Source organism: Ranitomeya variabilis, chromosome 4 (assembly GCF_051348905.1).
Source record: "Ranitomeya variabilis isolate aRanVar5 chromosome 4, aRanVar5.hap1, whole genome shotgun sequence".
NCBI lineage: Eukaryota > Metazoa > Chordata > Amphibia > Anura > Dendrobatidae > Ranitomeya > Ranitomeya variabilis.
Window position 1 is genome coordinate 235,120,920 of NC_135235.1, and position 17,359 is coordinate 235,138,278.

General features: G+C 50.9%; 2 protein-coding genes across 2 annotated transcripts; both read right to left on the reverse strand.

Moving 5' to 3' along the window:
- Positions 1 to 5,304: 5,304 nt before the first annotated feature.
- LOC143770551 (chymotrypsin-C-like) lies at positions 5,305 to 8,164 on the reverse strand. The gene is made up of 8 exons (XM_077260254.1): positions 8,021 to 8,164; positions 7,859 to 7,947; positions 7,681 to 7,781; positions 7,294 to 7,419; positions 7,057 to 7,193; positions 6,833 to 6,978; positions 5,609 to 5,761; positions 5,305 to 5,449 (listed from the first exon to the last, which is right to left on the reverse strand). The coding sequence occupies exons 1-8, from the start codon at positions 8,061 to 8,063 to the stop codon at positions 5,432 to 5,434; spliced, it is 813 nt and encodes a 270-aa protein (XP_077116369.1). The 5' UTR covers positions 8,064 to 8,164; the 3' UTR covers positions 5,305 to 5,431.
- A 3,272-nt stretch (positions 8,165 to 11,436) lies between these two features.
- Positions 11,437 to 17,359, reverse strand: CASP9 (caspase 9). The gene is made up of 9 exons (XM_077260253.1): positions 17,169 to 17,359; positions 15,872 to 16,082; positions 15,738 to 15,778; positions 15,355 to 15,531; positions 15,191 to 15,280; positions 14,950 to 15,097; positions 12,610 to 12,798; positions 12,412 to 12,521; positions 11,437 to 11,804 (listed from the first exon to the last, which is right to left on the reverse strand). The coding sequence occupies exons 1-9, from the start codon at positions 17,298 to 17,300 to the stop codon at positions 11,712 to 11,714; spliced, it is 1,191 nt and encodes a 396-aa protein (XP_077116368.1). The 5' UTR covers positions 17,301 to 17,359; the 3' UTR covers positions 11,437 to 11,711.

The following is a 17,359-nucleotide window of genomic DNA, read 5'->3' on the forward strand; positions in this document are numbered from 1 at the left end:
AGATCCGGTTTGATCAACCAAAACTAACGTTAGATCTCCCCTACAAAATTAGATATTTACGATTTATTTCAGGGGGGGCTAACCCGTAGCTAACCCCCCCTACTTTGAAATTTGCCATTTTTTGGATGGATTCTAATAGATATTCGTTAGATCCGGTTTGATCAGCAAAAATTAACGTTAGATCTCCTTTCCTTCCCGAGATATTGGGGGTGTCAGGTGGGGGGTTAGCTACGGGTTAGCCCCCCCTACTATGAAATTTGCCATTTTTTTGATGGATTCTAATAGATATTCATTAGATCCGGTTTGATCAGCAAAAATTAATGTTAGATCTCCTTTCCTTCCCGAGATATTGGGGGTGTCAGGTGGGGGGTTAGCTACGGGTTAGCCCCCCCTACTTTGAAATTTGCCATTTTTTGGATGGATTCTAATAGATATTCGTTAGATCCGGTTTGATCAGCAAAAATTAACGTTAGATCTCCTTTCCTTCCCAAGATATTGGGGGTGACAGGTGGGGGGGTTAGCTACAGGTTAGCCCCCCCTACTTTGAAATTTGCCATTTTTTGGATGGATTCTCATAGATATTCGTTAGATCCGGTTTGATTAGCAAAAATTAACGTTAGATCTCCTTTCCTTCCCGAGATATTGGGGGTGGCAGGTGGGGGGGGGGGGTTAGCTACAGGTTAGCCCCCCCTACTTTGAAATTTGCCATTTTTTGGATGGATTCTCATAGATATTCGTTAGATCCGGTTTGGTCAGCAAAAATTAACGTTAGATCTCCTTTCCTTCCCGAGATATTGGGGGTGTCAGGTGGTGGTGGGGGGGGGGGGTTAGCTACAGGTTAGCCCCCCCTACTTTGAAATTTGCCATCTTTTGGATGGATTCTCATAGATATTCGTTAGATCTGGTTTGATCAGCAAAAATTAACGTTAGATCTCCTTTCCTTCCCGAGATATTGGGGGTGTCAGGTGGTGGGGGGGGGGGTTAGCTACAGGTTAGCCCCCCCTACTTTGAAATTTGCCATCTTTTGGATGGATTCTCATAGATATTCGTTAGATCCGGTTTGATCAGCAAAAATTAACGTTAGATCTCCTTTCCTTCCCGAGATATTGGGGGTGTCAGGTGGGGGGTTAGCTACGGGTTAGCCCCCCCTACTATGAAATTTGCCATTTTTTGGATGGATTCTAATAGATATTCATTAGATCCGGTTTGATCAGCAAAAATTAATGTTAGATCTCCTTTCCTTCCCGAGATATTGGGGGGTGTCAGGTGGGGGGTTAGCTACGGGTTAGCCCCCCCTACTGTGAAATTTGCCATTTTTTGGATGGATTCTAATAGATATTCGTAAGATCCGGTTTGATAAGCAAAAATTAACGTTAGACCTCCTTTCCTTCCCGAGATATTTACGATCTTTTTCTGGGGGAGGGGGCTAACCCGTAGCTGTCTGAATGCAAAATCCTACAGAGACAAGTAGCGGCTGGGAAAATTCATTGTGGCGGTCTGGACTAGAAATAGGAAAAGCAAATGACCCCAGTAACAGCAAGCATCGCATGTGACCATTGGATATAAGGCCTCTTTCACATGATCTTAGATTTGTTGTGTAATACGCTGTGTTTATCACGCATGTGTATTTCACGATGAAATGTACCCATTGAAACCGATGTGTTTATTCTCATGTGTTATTTTCATGCATACGCAAATGCGTGTAAAAAAAAAAATCCAGCATGTTCTATTTTGTAGCATATTACACGATTAGCCCATTAATACAAATCACTGGGCTGCGTGAAATATGACGGTAAATACGCAGTGAGAACGCTGTATTTTTAACGCGCGCAATACGCATATGATCGTGTGAAAGAGGCCTAAAGGTAACAATCACTAGTGCGGTCTGCAGAGCGCCTGTGGAGCTAGTTTCTGCCTATCTATGGTCACTGTATGGGGGTAATATTGGGCTTTGCATGGTGTTTTAGTTAGTCACAGTATGGCAGTATTATTTTATTACTACATTGGTGTAACTCTCATCAGAGTGGGGGCAAGTAGGAAATCTTGGGTGAGTTCCCACACTTTTTTCCCAGAACTTGAGCCCTGGTAGTACCTGATCTGTAATCCAATGTGAGCATGTGATGTATGGTGCTGAAGGGGTTCCCTGGGATTTCCCCAGGCTGCAGAACGCTGGTGGGGTGACGTCACCCGCCAGCGGGAAAGCTCAGGTAATCCTTACACTGCCACAACAGAGGAATGCCGGTGAGCAGTGCTCCCCTGCATATCGTCCTCCCGCTTCACTGCAGCGGCACGGGTACTCACGGCCTCCCTTGCTGTCGGCTACCTGTGGGTCTTGTACTGCAGGGCTTGTCTGTGGTTCCCTGGCGTTTCCCCGGCATAGGACACTGGAGGGGCGACGTCACCCCGCCAGCAGGAGACACCAAGGAACCTCTGCAATACCACATTCAGAGTTTAACCCCTTTCTGACCTCGTACGGGATAGTACGTCCGAGATCAGAACCCCCGCTTTGATGCAGGCTCCGGCAGTGAGCCCGCATCAAAGCCGGGACATGTCAGCCGTTTTGAACAGCTGACATGTGCCCGCAATAGCGGCGGGTGAAATCGCGATTCACCCGCCGCTATTAACTAGTTAAATGCCGCTATCAAACGCTGACAGCGGCATTAAACCGGCGCTTCCGGCCAGGTGGCCGGAAATGAGCGCATTGCTGACCCCCGTCACATGATCGGGGGTCAACGATGCTTCTTTATAGTAACTATAGAGGTCCTTGAGACCTCTATGGTTATTGATCCCAGCTAGCTGTGAGCGCCACCCTGTGGTCGGCGCTCATAGCACACCTGCATTTCTGCTGCATAGCAGCGATCTCATGATCGCTGTTATGTAGCAGCGGCGATCGAGTTGTGTCAGCTTCTAGCCTCCTATGGAGGCTATTGAAGCATGGCAATAGTAAAAAAAAAGGTTAACAAAAATGTGAAAAAAGTAAAAAAAATATAAAAGTTTAAATCACCCCCCTTTCGCCCCATTCAAAATAAATCAATAATAAAAAAATCAAACCTACACATATTTGGTATTGCCGCGTTCAGAATCGCCCGATCTATCAATAAAAAAAGCATTAACCTGATCGCTAAACAGCGTAGCGATAAAAAAATTTGAAACGCCAGAATTACTTTTTTTGGTCGCCGCGACATTACATTAAAATGCAATAATGGGCGATCAAAAGAACATATCTGCACCGAAATGGTATCAATAAAAACATCAGCTCGGCACACAAAAAATAAGCCCTCAGCCGACCCCAGATCATGAAAAATGGAGACGCTACGAGTATCGGAAAATGGCGCAATTTTTTTTTTAGCAAAGTTTGGAATTTTTTTTCACCATTTAGATAAGAAATAACCTAGTCATGTTAGGTGTCTATGAACTCGTAATGACCTGGAAAAACTGCATCCGCTGCCCCCATTGTGCGGCGCTTCCACAGTATGCGTCGGTACGTCGTGCCGACGCAGCGCGACGGCCCCGTACCGATACTAGTGTGAAAGTAGCCTAAAGGTACCTTCACACTCAGCAACTTTACAACGAGAAGGACAACGATCCGTGACGTTGCAGCGTCCTGGATAGCGATCTCGTGTTTGACATGCAGCAGCGATCTGGATCCCGCTGTGATATCGCTGGTCGGAGCTAGAAGTCCAGAACTTTATTTGGTCGTCAGGTCGGCGTGTATCGTCGTGTTTGACATCAAAAGCAACGATGCCAGCAATGTTTTACATGGAGCTAACGACCTGTGAGAACGATAAGTGAGTCGCCGTTACGTCACAGGATCGCTCCTGCATCGTTCTGGAGCTGCTGTGTTTGACGTCTCTACAGCGACCTAAACAACGACGCTGCAGCGATCGGCTCGTTGTCTATATCGCTGCAGCGTCGCTGAGTGTGACGGTACCTTAAGTCAGCAGATAAACTTTGATATGCCACTATGACATATCAAAAGTTACCTGAAAGTTAACAACAGGTGGGATAGCAGCGGAACAGAGGAACACAGCATGATATCTCGGGAAGGAAAGGAGATCTAACATTAATTTTTGCTGATCAAACCGGATCTAACGAATATCTATTAGAATCCATCCAAAAAGCGGCAAATTTCAAAGTAGGGGGGCTAACCCGTAGCTAACCCCCCACCTGTCACCCCCAATATCTCGGGAAGGAAAGGAGATCTAACGTTAATTTTTGCTGATCAAACCGGATCTAATGAATATCTATTAGAATCCATCAAAAAAACGGCAAATTTCAAAGTAGGGGGGGCTAACCCGTAGCTAACCCCCCACCTGTCACCCCCAATATCTCGGGAAGGAAAGGAGATCTAACGTTAATTTTTGCTGATCAAACCGGATCTAACGAATATCTATTAGAATCCATCAAAAAAACGGCAAATTTCAAAGTAGGGGGGGCTAACCCGTAGCTAACCCCCCACCTGACACCCCCAATATCTCGGGAAAGAAAGGAGATCTAACGTTAATTTTTGCTGATCAAACCGGATCTAACGAATATCTATTAGAATCCATCCAAAAAACGGCAAATTTCAAAGTAGGGGGGGCTAACCCGTAGCTAACCCCCCACCTGACACCCCCAATATCTCGGGAAGGAAAGGAGATCTAACGTTAATTTTTGCTGATCAAACCGGATCTAATGAATATCTATTAGAATCCATCCAAAAAAGGCAAATTTCAAAGTAGGGGGGCTAACCCGTAGCTAACCCCCCCACCTGACACCCCCAATATCTCGGGAAGGAAAGGAGATCTAACGTTAATTTTTGCTGATCAAACCGGATCTAACGAATATCTATTAGAATCCATCCAAAAAACTGCAAATTTCAAAGTAGGGGGGTTAGCTACGGGTTAGCCCCCCCTGAAATAGATCGTAAATATCTAATTTTGTAGGGGAGATCTAACGTTAATTTTGGTTGATCAAACCGGATCTAACAAAGATCTAACGAATGGAGTCATTTTTTACCTAAATTCTCAATAAGGGGGGGCTAACCTGGGGGTGGTGCTCAGCAGTCAGTATCACACAGAATGGGATTAGATACATAGCTCAGCAGTCAGTATCACACAGGAGAGGATTAGATACACAACTCAGCAGTCAGTATCACACAGGATAGGATTAGATACACGGCTCAGCAGTCAGTATCACACAGGATAGGATTAGATACACGGCTCAGCAGTCAGTATCACACAGGATGGGATTAGATACATAGCTCAGCAGTCAGTATCACACAGGATAGGATTAGATACAGCAAATAAAGACTTCATACGAGGCTCAGATTCTCCGTATATTTATTGCTCCGCGCTTATTACACTGTGAGGACAGTAGTAGGACGATGATACTGATCAGATGCCGCCATGATCTGCGGAGGCGGTTGGATGTCCTTTCTCGTGGAATCTTCTTAGTTGTTGACGATTTTCTGTAAATAAACAATCACATGTGAAACAATGTAACAACTTGTCATTATCCTGCAGATGCAATAACGATGGATCTGACGAGAAATGTCCCACTGACAACAGCCGCAGTACCCAAACCCCCCAGAGATGGCGCCACTGCCTGTGTCCTCCCTGACACTCACATCGTTGATCCAGTCCAGGAAGGCGGACACGCGGGTGAAGACGGTCGGCTTCTTCTCGTAGTTGCAGCTGATTCCGGAGCCAAAACTGACAATGCCGTGGACTTCCCAGGATCCATTAGAAGCCTGGCAGTTCAGAGGTCCGCCGGAGTCTCCCTGTGAAGAGACACGAAAGAGCAGCGCTCACATCATATGCCGAAAGCACAAACCATCTGCTTGTTAATGGAAACTGTCAGTAAGCTGGTGGAGAAGTAACAATTCAGCTTTTACTAAAGTACAGTGCCTGGTGTAAGCAGAATAGTGAGTGCAGCTCTGGGGTATAACACAGGATGTAACTCAGGATCAGTAATGTAATGTTTGTGCACAGTGACTGCACCAGCAGAATAGTGAGTGCAGCTCTGGGGTATAATACAGGGTGTAACTCAGGATCAGTAATGTAATGTATGTACACAGTGACTGCACCAGCAGAATAGTGAGTGCAGCTCTGGAGTATAATACAGGATGTAACTCAGGATCAGTAATGTAATGTATGTACACAGTAACTGCACCAGTAGAATAGGGAGTGCAGCTCTGGAGTATAATACAGGGTGTAATTCAGGATCAGTAATGTAATGTATGTAAACAGTGACTGTACCAGCAGAATAGTGAGTGCAGCTCTGGGGTATAATACAGGATGTAACTCAGGATCAGTAATGTAATGTATGTACACAGTGACTGCACCAGCAGAATAGTGAGTGCAGCTCTGGAGTATAATACAGGGTGTAACTCAGGATCAGTAATGTAATGTATGTACACAGTGACTGCACCAGCAGAATAGGGAGTGCAGCTCTGGAGTATAATACAGGATGTAACTCAGGATCAGTAGTGTAATGTATGTACACAGTGACTGCACCAGCTGAATAGTGTTTGCAGCTCTGGAGCATAATACAGGATGTAACTCAGGATCAGTAATGTAATGTAATGTATGTACACAGTGACTGCACCAGCAGAATAGGGAGTGCAGCTCTGGAGTATAATACAGGATGTAACTCAGGATCAGTAGTGTAATGTATGTACACAGTGACTGCACCAGCTGAATAGTGTTTGCAGCTCTGGAGCATAATACAGGATGTAACTCAGGATCAGTAATGTAATGTAATGTATGTACACAGTGACTGCACCAGCAGAATAGTGAGTGCAGCTCTGGAGGATAATACAGGTAATGTAATGTTATTGCTATGTTCTTACGTTGCAACCAGCCACGATGCCATCACCTCCGGCGCAGATCATGCTGTTTTGTACTTGGAAGCTCCACCAGTCGGACTTGCTGCAGACGGCGTGTTCGACCACGGGAAGAAGAGCCTGCTGGAGATTGTCAGCGATGGGTCCGTTGGCTGCAGAACACAGTATCAGTAATGGACAGTAGTAGACACGTGACGGTATATGTGTGGCACTCGGCCGTCATTACTCACTGTACAGACGTCCCCACCCGGTGACATAGCAGGGGAAGTCGTGGGGCAGGATGGCGCCATCGGCAGGAATGCAGGCGGGCTGCACGGTGTCGCTGAGTTTGGCGGGCTCGGCCAGCTTGATAACGGCGATGTCGTTACTGGGATTCACAGAAGAGTTGCATTAGTGCAGTCCTGGTTGGCCCCTGGACATGGCGGGGCCCCCGGCCGCTGGTTTTCAGGAGCCGGGATGTTACGTACCTGATGATCAGGAAGGAGGTGAATTTCTCGTGGACAAAGATTTTCTCGGTTAGGATGGCGGCGGATCCTTCCTCCTCTTCCTTCAGGTTGTGCTTTCCAACCACGACTCTGTAGACTCGGCCGGAGCTGGAGGAAGGGAGAGATTACTACTCGTCTTGGAATTAGGGGGTCGGAATATCGCCCTATAGAGGCGGACCACCCGGGCTCTGTATCCAGTGTATAACCCCCGGACAGGGCTTAGCAATCTGTAGTCCCCGAAGGGTTAAAACAAGCAATTCCAAAAAAATGACAGCAGACAATCGCTCGCAGTGCAATTCCCTCACATACAGGTGGGCCTGGAATTGCTGGTTTTTCCCGCAATGCACTTGATCGGTGTGAGGATGGTACCTGATACAGTGGGCGGCAGTCAGGACCCAGAGGTCGGAAATCAGGGTGCCGCCGCAGGTGTGGCCCCAGGCTCCGCTGCTGCCTTGGTACTGGAGGGAAATCTAGGGAAAGGAAAGAGAACCTGGTAAGAGAAGTCTTCAGTCTGTGGCCCGGGGCGACTCAGGTCTATGGTCAGCACCTGCCACGGCCAGCTGTGTTCCCGCACATCGTGGCCATTCACCACTCGGGACAGGATGGGCTGCACGGCCGGAACGCCGCAGCTGTAGGCTGGAAGACACAAGAGGGGTGAGCGAGCACGGATCATGGGGCACTGGGGAGCAAAGGAGGAGCCGGGACCTACCGTAAGCCAGGCAGAGAGCGAGAACCACGAGCTTCATCATCATGACGTGTCAGATCCCCCCGGACCCCGGCCCCTGATTATATAGAGAGCGGATCTGACTCCCTGCCATAATGACCCGCACCAGGGAGATAGGCCCAGCCAATGAGACCCCTCCACATTGCTCTCCGAGGACGCAGAACCTGCTCCAAGAAGTCATTACTCAGGGACGAGATAAGAAAGTGTTTACTTTGTGTGACCGACCGGGTGAGAGATCCGAGACCAGGACAGATGTGCGGAGAGTGCGAGATTCACAGGATGAGGCCACTATCCTCATAAGTGTGTGCAGACCCCAGAATGATGGGCTATCCTCAGCCGAGAACTGAATATAAGACCCTACACTGATGGGCTATCCTCAGCCGAGGCCTCAATATAAGACCCCACACTGATGGGATATCCTCAGCCGAGGCCTCAATATAAGACCACACACTGATGGGATATCCTCAGCCGAGGCCTCAATGTAAGACCCCACACTGATGGGCTATCCGCAGCCGAGGCAGGAATATAAGACCCTACACTGATGGGCTATGCTCAGCCGAGGCAGGAATATAAGACCTTATACTGATGGACTATCCTCAGCCGAGAAGTGAATATAAGACCCTACACTGATGGGCTATCCTCAGCCGAGGCCTCAATATAAGACCCCCACACTGATGGGATATCCTCAGCCGAGGCCTCAATATAAGACCCTACACTGATGGGATATCCTCAGCCGAGGCCTGAATATAAGACCCCACACTGATGGGATATCCTCAGCCGAGGCCTCAATATAAGACCATACACCGATGGGCTATCCTCATATGTGTGCAGACCCCAGCGGGATGGGCTATCCTCAGCCGAGGCCTCAATATAAGACCCCACACTAATGGGCTATCCACAGCCGAGGCCTCAATATAAGACCCCACACTGATGGGCTATCCTCAGCCGAGGACTGAATATAAGACCCCACACTGATGGGATATCCTCAGCCGAGGCCTCAATGTAAGACCCCACACTGATGGGCTATCCGCAGCCGAGGCAGGAATATAAGACCCTACACTGATGGGCTATGCTCAGCCGAGGCAGGAATATAAGACCCTATACTGATGGACTATCCTCAGCCGAGAAGTGAATATAAGACCCTACACTGATGGGCTATCCTCAGCCGAGGCCTCAATATAAGACCCCCACACTGATGGGATATCCTCAGCCGAGGCCTCAATATAAGACCCTACAATGATGGGATATCCTCAGCCGAGGCCTCAATATAAGACCATACATCGATGGGCTATCCTCATATGTGTGCAGACCCCAGCGGGATGGGCTATCCTCAGCCGAGGCCTCAATATAAGACCCCACACTAATGGGCTATCCACAGCCGAGGCCTCAATATAAGACCCCACACTGATGGGCTATCCTCAGCAGAGGACTGAATATAAGACCCCACACTGATGGGCTATCCTCAGCCAAGGACTGAATATAAGACCCCACACTAATGGACTATCCTCAGCCGAGAACTGAATATAAGACCCCACACTGATGGGCTATCCTCAACCGAGGACTGAATTTAAGACCCTACACTGATGGACTATCCTCAGCCGAGGCCTCAATACAAGACCTCACACTGATGGACTATCCTCAGCCGAGGACTGAATATAAGACCCCACACTGATGGGCTATCCTCAGCCAAGGACTGAATATAAGACCCCACACTAATAAACTATCCTCAGCCGAGAACTGAATATAAGACCCCACACTGATGGACTACCCTCAGCCGATGACTGAATATAAGACCCCACACTGATGGGCTATCCTCAACCGAGGACTGAATTTAAGACCCTACACTGATGGACTATCCTCAGCCGAGGACTGAATATAAAATCCTACACTGATGGGCTATCCTCAGCCGAGGCCTCAATATAAGACCCCACACTGACGGGCTATCCTCAGCCGAGGCCTCAATATAAGACCCTACACTGATGGACTATCCTCAGCCGAGGCCTCAATATAAGACCCTACACTGATGGGCTATCCTCAGCCGAGGCCTCAATATAAGACCCTACACTGATGGGCTATCCTCAGCCGAGAACTGAATATAAGACCCCACACTGACGGGCTATCCTCAGCCGAGGCAGGAATAGAAGACCCTACACTGATGGGCTATCCTCAGCCAAGGGCTCAATATAAGACCCTACAGTGATGGACTATCCTCAGCCGAGGCCTCAATATAAGACCCTACACTGATGGGCTATCCTCAGCCGAGGCCTCAATATAAGTCCCTACACTGATGGGCTATCCTCAGCCGAGGCCTCAATATAAGACCCTACACTGATGGGCTATCCTCAGCCAAGGGCTCAATATAAGACCCTACACTGATGGGCTATCCTCAGCCGAGGCCTCAATATAAGACCCTACACTGATGGACTATCCTCAGCCGAGGCCTCAATATAAGACCCTACACTGATGGGCTATCCTCAGCCGAGGCCTCAATATAAGACCCTACACTGATGGGCTATCCTCAGCCGAGAACTGAATATAAGACCCCACACTGACGGGCTATCCTCAGCCGAGGCAGGAATAGAAGACCCTACACTGATGGGCTATCCTCAGCCAAGGGCTCAATATAAGACCCTACAGTGATGGACTATCCTCAGCCGAGGCCTCAATATAAGTCCCTACACTGATGGGCTATCCTCAGCCGAGGCAGGAATATAAGACCCTACACTGATGGGCTATCCTCAGCCAAGGGCTCAATATAAGACCCTACAGTGATGGGCAATCCTCAGCTAAGGCCTCAATATAAGACCCCACACTGATGGGCTATCCTCAGCCAAGGGCTCAATATAAGACCCTACAGTGATGGGCAATCCTCAGCTAAGGCCTCAATATAAGACCCCACACTGATGGGCTATCCTCAGCTGAGATCTGCTCCTGTCTCTTCAGACAATCTAGGAATTCATCAGGGGGAATGGAAAATTCCTTGAAGTGTTGCGTCCCTTTGGTGATAAATCACACAGGTCTTATCTCCGGCTATTTATTCTGGCAGGAAACGCTCAGCCCCAAGGATGATCCGGAGCCAACCATGTGGCAGCAGCTGCGCGGTTCTCACCGCCCTGAGCCCTGATCCGGGGGCAACGACCGAACACCTCTGCGGCTTTCTCAATGTTCTCCATATCTGCACTGTCAGTGAATGGGGACATTTTTTTGTTATACCTTATCTGTCCAAATACTTCTCACAGCTGAGGGTTTGTTACAGTTGCATCCAGTGTAGACAATCCTGTGACTGCAGGCTGATACATTGTAACGAGCTGGCAGCTCTGGTGTGGAGCCGCGGTATTCTGGAGATTACCAAAGCCCCAGGTTTATCACCAGAGTGATGAGGAACGCACTGAAGATCGTCACCATGTTTCTTTTTTTTTTATTATTTTCAAACAAAAAAATACAAAATCCGAGTCCATACAGCGGGACGGAGTGGGGCGGGACAGAGAAGGGTCCTCATGCCCATCATTGTGCCGCCAGGAGGAGTGATGGAGGACAAGCGGACCAGCCCCATCTGTCGCCTCCTTCTTTCAGGTGGAACATAAAACGCTCCGACCCCGAGGACGACGTTACCCCATGTCACCCTGTTCTTCCCGCCGGCACAGAACGACCCACCAGAAGGGGGCACTGCCACCAGTCAGTCTGTTCTGAAGAAAAAGCTCTTCCGGAGAGAGTTAAAGTACACCGGGATCTGCTTGTACGTCCCTTTAACCGCGACTCTGTCTGCAACCTGCAGAAAAAGAACATAACATCAGGCACAGGCATCACCGACACCGCGGCCCCCCACAGATAACCGGGCCCCTCACTGTGCTATCACTGACAGGACCATCATCTGTCACTTGCTCCTTACCAACTAGATAACAAGGTCAGAACATTCCATTTTACTGTAGGCTGTAAAGCGAGCTGCTCACAATTTCTGCCATATTCTATATACAGCAGAAATGAGGCAGCGAGAGGTAACGGGGCGTTCCTATATTCGGCACCGCCACAATACACATGTCCGAGAACCTCGTCCCCACCCTGTGACGGTAACGACCATTTATCAAGTATCCACATTTATGTTAAATGTCTAATTATAAAGTGTTAAAGTCAGGACATTAACATGTTACATTTTCTTTTTAATGTTTTTAAACTTTTTTTTTTTATCCCACCCTACGCCTGTACTGCAGCAGCGGGAGCAGGCAGCAGAACCCCATCTCCTTACTGGGGGGCTCTCAAGACTAACAGCAGCCTGTAAGGGGTTAACGGCAGCCACCGCAGTCGGCCCTGGTCTGTACCGCCTGTGCTGGGACGTCATGGAAGGAAGCAGGGGTCTACGCCACAGACGGGAGTCTCACCATCACCAGCATCGACTGCAGATCAGAGGTCCCGGCGCACTGAGCCAACACATTGTCCAGGTTCTCCACGTACCACGAGCCGCTCCTCGTCTCCCTCCAAGACACAAAACCTGGTGCGGATGGAAAAGAGAAGATGGCAAAAATATCAGATCCGAATAATCCCGAGAATCTCTGCCCTGCGATCTCCGAAATAGCAACCTGGGTAGGAGGAATAGGACACCAGGATATCGCTGGTTGTGGGCAAGATGGCCTGAGCGTCCGTCTCATCGGCGTCTTTCTTGTCCGGAGGGACAGCGGTGGCGTCACTTTGTAAGGAATTAGTGTGAGAGTAATGGGGCTGATCCCCCGAGTCCCCCAAATCCACGGTGCAACCTTTGTCCTTCTCCTCTACAAAGATGGATAAAAAGATAGATCAGCATCCATCAGTCATACACACACGGACCAGCAGGGGGCAGAACTGCCCATTATCAGCCATACACACACGGACCAGCAGGGGGCAGAACTGCCCATCAGCCATACACACACGGACCAGCAGGGGGCAGCACTGCCCATCAGTCACACACACGGACCAGTAGGGGGCAGCACTGCCCATCATCAGCGCCCATCAGTCAAACACACACGGACCAGGAGGGGGCAGCACTGCCCCTCATCATCGCCCATCAGTCATACACACGGACCAGCAGGGGGCAGCACTACCCATCAGTCACACACACGGACCAGCAGGGGGCAGCACTGCCCATCATCAGCCATACACACACGGACCAGCAGGGGGCAGCACTGCCCACCATCAGCACCCATCAGTCATACACACACGGACCAGCAGGGGCAGCACTGCCCATCATCAGCCATACATACATGGACCAGCAGGGGGTAGCACTGTCCATCATCAGCGCACATCAGTCATACACACACGGACCAGCAGGGGCAGCACTACCCATCATCAGTCATACACACACGGACCAGCAGGGGGCAGCACTGCCCATCAGTCACACACACGGACCAGCAGGGGGCAGCACTGCCCATCAGTCACATACACGGACCAGCAGGGGGCAGCACTGCCCATCATCAGCCATACACACACGGACCAGCAGGGGGCAGCACTGCCCATCATCAGCACCCATCAGTCATACACACACGGACCAGCAGGGGGCAGCACTGCCCATCATCAGCCATACACACATGGACCAGCAGGGGGCAGCACTGCCCATCATCAGCGCACATCAGTCATACACACACGGACCAGCAGGGGCAGCACTGCCCATCATCAGTCACACACACACACACGGACCAGCAGGAGCAGCACTGCCCATCATCAGCGCCCATCATCAGCGCCCATCAGTCATACACACACGGACCAGCAGGGGGCAGCACTGCCCACAGGGTGGATAAAAATCAATGTTTTTTTAAAAAAATCAAAAAAATCTGATTTTTTTGATTTAAATCGGATTTTTTTGATTTAAATCGGATTTTTTTCAATAAACTGCTTTTTGAGGAAAATATTTTACCATCCAAAGGTTCTTCCATCATGAGATAAAGCTGAGTTGTTTAACTCAGTAGAATAAAGGCTGTATATGTGTAACATTCACAATGCCATGCTCTTCCAGAGGTTTCTGTAGGATGCTGACTATCCAACAAGTTTGGGCATGTCAACTGAATGGAAAAAGAAACTAAACCAAAAGTGAAACCAAGCTAGAAGTGTGGAATTAAAGGGGCAGTATGAACAAAATGTGGAGGCTATTAATAGTTTATACAATTAAGACATGCTGCTTTTAAACACCTACCTATTGCCATATAGTAAAACAAAAAAGATTTTTACTTACTTTGGGGTCCCCCCCTCACCCTGGCGTTAGATCGTTGCCCCTAGTTTCGTCCGTGTAACTATGGGCGCACATGCGCACTGCTCTCACTTCTCATTTTAATCGTGATTTATATTAAAAAAAACCTTTTGATTTAAATCAGTGATTTAAATCATGATTAAAATCATGATTTAAATCGATCCGATTTAAATAGAAAAAAATCTTTTGATTTAAATCGTGATTTAAATCATGATTTAAATCGGCGTGATTTAAATCAATCCACCCTGACTGCCCATCATCAGTCATACACACATGGACCAGCAGGGGGCAGCACTGCCCATCATCAGTCATACACACACGGACCAGCAGGGGGCAGCACTGCCCATCATCAGTCACACACACACAGACCAGCAGGAGCAGTACTGCCCATCATCAGCACCCATCAGTCATACACACACGGACCAGCAGGGGGCAGCACTGCCCATAATCAGTCATACACACACGGACCAGCAGAGGCAGCACTGCCCATCATCAGTCATACACACACGGACCTACAGGGGCAGCACTGCCCATCATCAGTCATACACACACAGACCAGCAGGGGGCAGCACTGCCCATCATCAGTCATACACACACAGACCAGCAGGGGGCAGCACTGCCCATCATCGGTCACACACACGCGGCTGATACCAGTGAACAATAGCTAGCGTGTAACATGTGGAGAGCAGCTCGGGGTCCGCACCTCCCCCACAGGCCTGGATGAAGAACAGCTTGGGTTTTCCTCGCAGACCGGGGCAGTTGGAGCCGTTGAAGTAATTGACAATCCGCTCCACGGGGATCGGCACCCCGTCCGTCCCAAACACCCCACCGGGGAACCGAGTGTGTCTGGTCTGGAGGGGAGGAAAACAGATAACATTTGTGGTGAAAAATTCCATTGATCCGGCACCTGGTGGTCCAGGAGAGTGGCGTCAGGGGGCACTCGCCTCGCAGCCGTGGGATAAGAGGATCACCAGGCAGCAGTCGCGCTCGCTGTGCTCCGCGCCGGCCAGGCTCTGCAGCTCCGCGTGGATCTCCTGTGTATACAGAGTGGTGCCGGATTAGTGGACGTCCTGGATTATTGGACTCATTACTGGATTATGGCACTCACTGCCGCCTTCAGATTGTTCTTCACAGTCACATCGAAGTGATAGGAGCTCATCCGTCGCTGCAGCTTGTCGCGGTCGATGTCGGAGCCGGTGCGGTAGGACAGGCCGGACGCCTCGGAGAACGCCATGTTGTTGATGATCAGGCACCGGCCGCAGGGGTCAAAGTTCATGGGGTAATCCTGAGGGGGAGAGACGGCATTTATGGGGGAATCGGAGGACGGCGCCATTAACCTCTCACTGTCCTATCACAGGCACAATGAATGCGGCAGCGCTGGCACCCGCAGTGCAGGGGGCTTCAGTCAGACCCGCTCCATCGGCCCCCAGATCCACAGTGGACCCCCGGCATTGGCCACACCGTCACCTGTACACATATATATACACCCACCGTCTTCATGTTCAGCGGTTTGGGCTTCTGATCGAAGTCATCTGAGGAAAAAGGGAAAATGTGACTGTGCTGCTCATCCAGAGCCTGCGGGTTCATGACGGCACAGACAGGCGGGGGTGCAGGACAAGACTGACCTCTGTGCTCTGAGATCTTGGGGGGCGGTGATGGGGGTAGTGGAGCCGGGGTCTTCACCTCCCTCGTGCCCCCGGTTTCCTGCAGGAGGTCGGCGAGGTCGTGCTGCCCGGACCCCCGCAGACACTGCAGGAACAGGTGGAAGGTGTCGCTGCCGCGGCTCTGCAGGTCGATCAGTAACTGCCGTGCCTGATCCCTCCGCGTCCCGGCCGCCTGATGGGAAACAAGGAGATGGAAATCTGGTGGTCACAGTGGTAAGAAGGGGGAGACGCCTGCGCTGCCCCCACAATGCAAGAATAGGACAATCATGAGTCGTCCCCCTCATCTATCTCCTGCCCTGGGGGAGATGGGGGTCCGCTCTCACCCCAACATAGACAAGGTTCGCTCTTCCTCAATATTATGGGGGGGGGGGGGGTGCTCGTACTCTGACCTCTTTGTACTGACCTCTACAGGTACCAGTGGCAGTGGGGCCGCTCGTCCCCAGGTACCGGGGGGGGGGGGGGGGGGGTCCGCTCTACCATCTACAGGTACCGGGGGTCCGCTAGTCCCCCATCTACAGGTATTGGGGGTCCGCTAGTCCCCCATCTACAGGTACCGGGGGGTCCGCTAGTCCCCAATCTATAGGTACCGGGGGGGTCCGCTAGTCCCCCATCTACAGGTACCGGGGGGGTCCGCTCGTCCCCCGTCTACAGGTACCGGGGGGTCCGCTCGTCCCCCGTCTACAGGTACCGGGGGGTCCGCTCGTCCCCCGTCTACAGGTACCGGGGGGTCCGCTCGTCCCCCGTCTACAGGTACCGGGGGGTCCGCTCGTCCCCCGTCTACAGGTACCGGGGGGTCCGCTCGTTCCCCGTCTACAGGTACCGGGGGGTCCGCTCGTTCCCCGTCTACAGGTACCGGGGGGGTCCGCTCGTTCCCCGTCTACAGGTACCAGGGGGTCCGCTCGTCCCCCGTCTACAGGTACCTGGGGGTCCGCTCGTCCCCAGTCTACAGGTACCTGGGGGTCTGCTCGTCCCCCGTCTACAGGTCCCGGGGGGTCCGCTCGTTCCCCGTCTACAGGTCCTGGGGGGTCCGCTCGTTCCCCGTCTACAGGTCCTGGGGGGTCCGCTCGTTCCCCGTCTACAGGTACCTGGGGGTCCGCTCGTCCCCCGTCTACAGGTACCGGGGGGTCCGCTCGTCCCCCATCTACAAGTACCGGGGGGTCCGCTAGTCCCAGTGGCAGTTACAGTCGGACTATCTGTGCCTGGGGGCCTTGATGTTCTCCCGTCTGGAAGCCTCCAATCTTCTCCTGTGGCCCCTCACCTGGATCTCCTCCACCATGTCCGTACTGAACACCTCCTTCTCCAGCAGCCGGTCCCACAGATCCTCCAGCTGCAGGGAGGTGACGAGCCGCACCCGGTTCCGCAGCAGGATCTGCCGGTGTCTCTGCTCCATCCTCCCGGCGCCGCCGTCAGCGTTTTCTCCCCCACTTCCGTAAACACGACGTCATCACT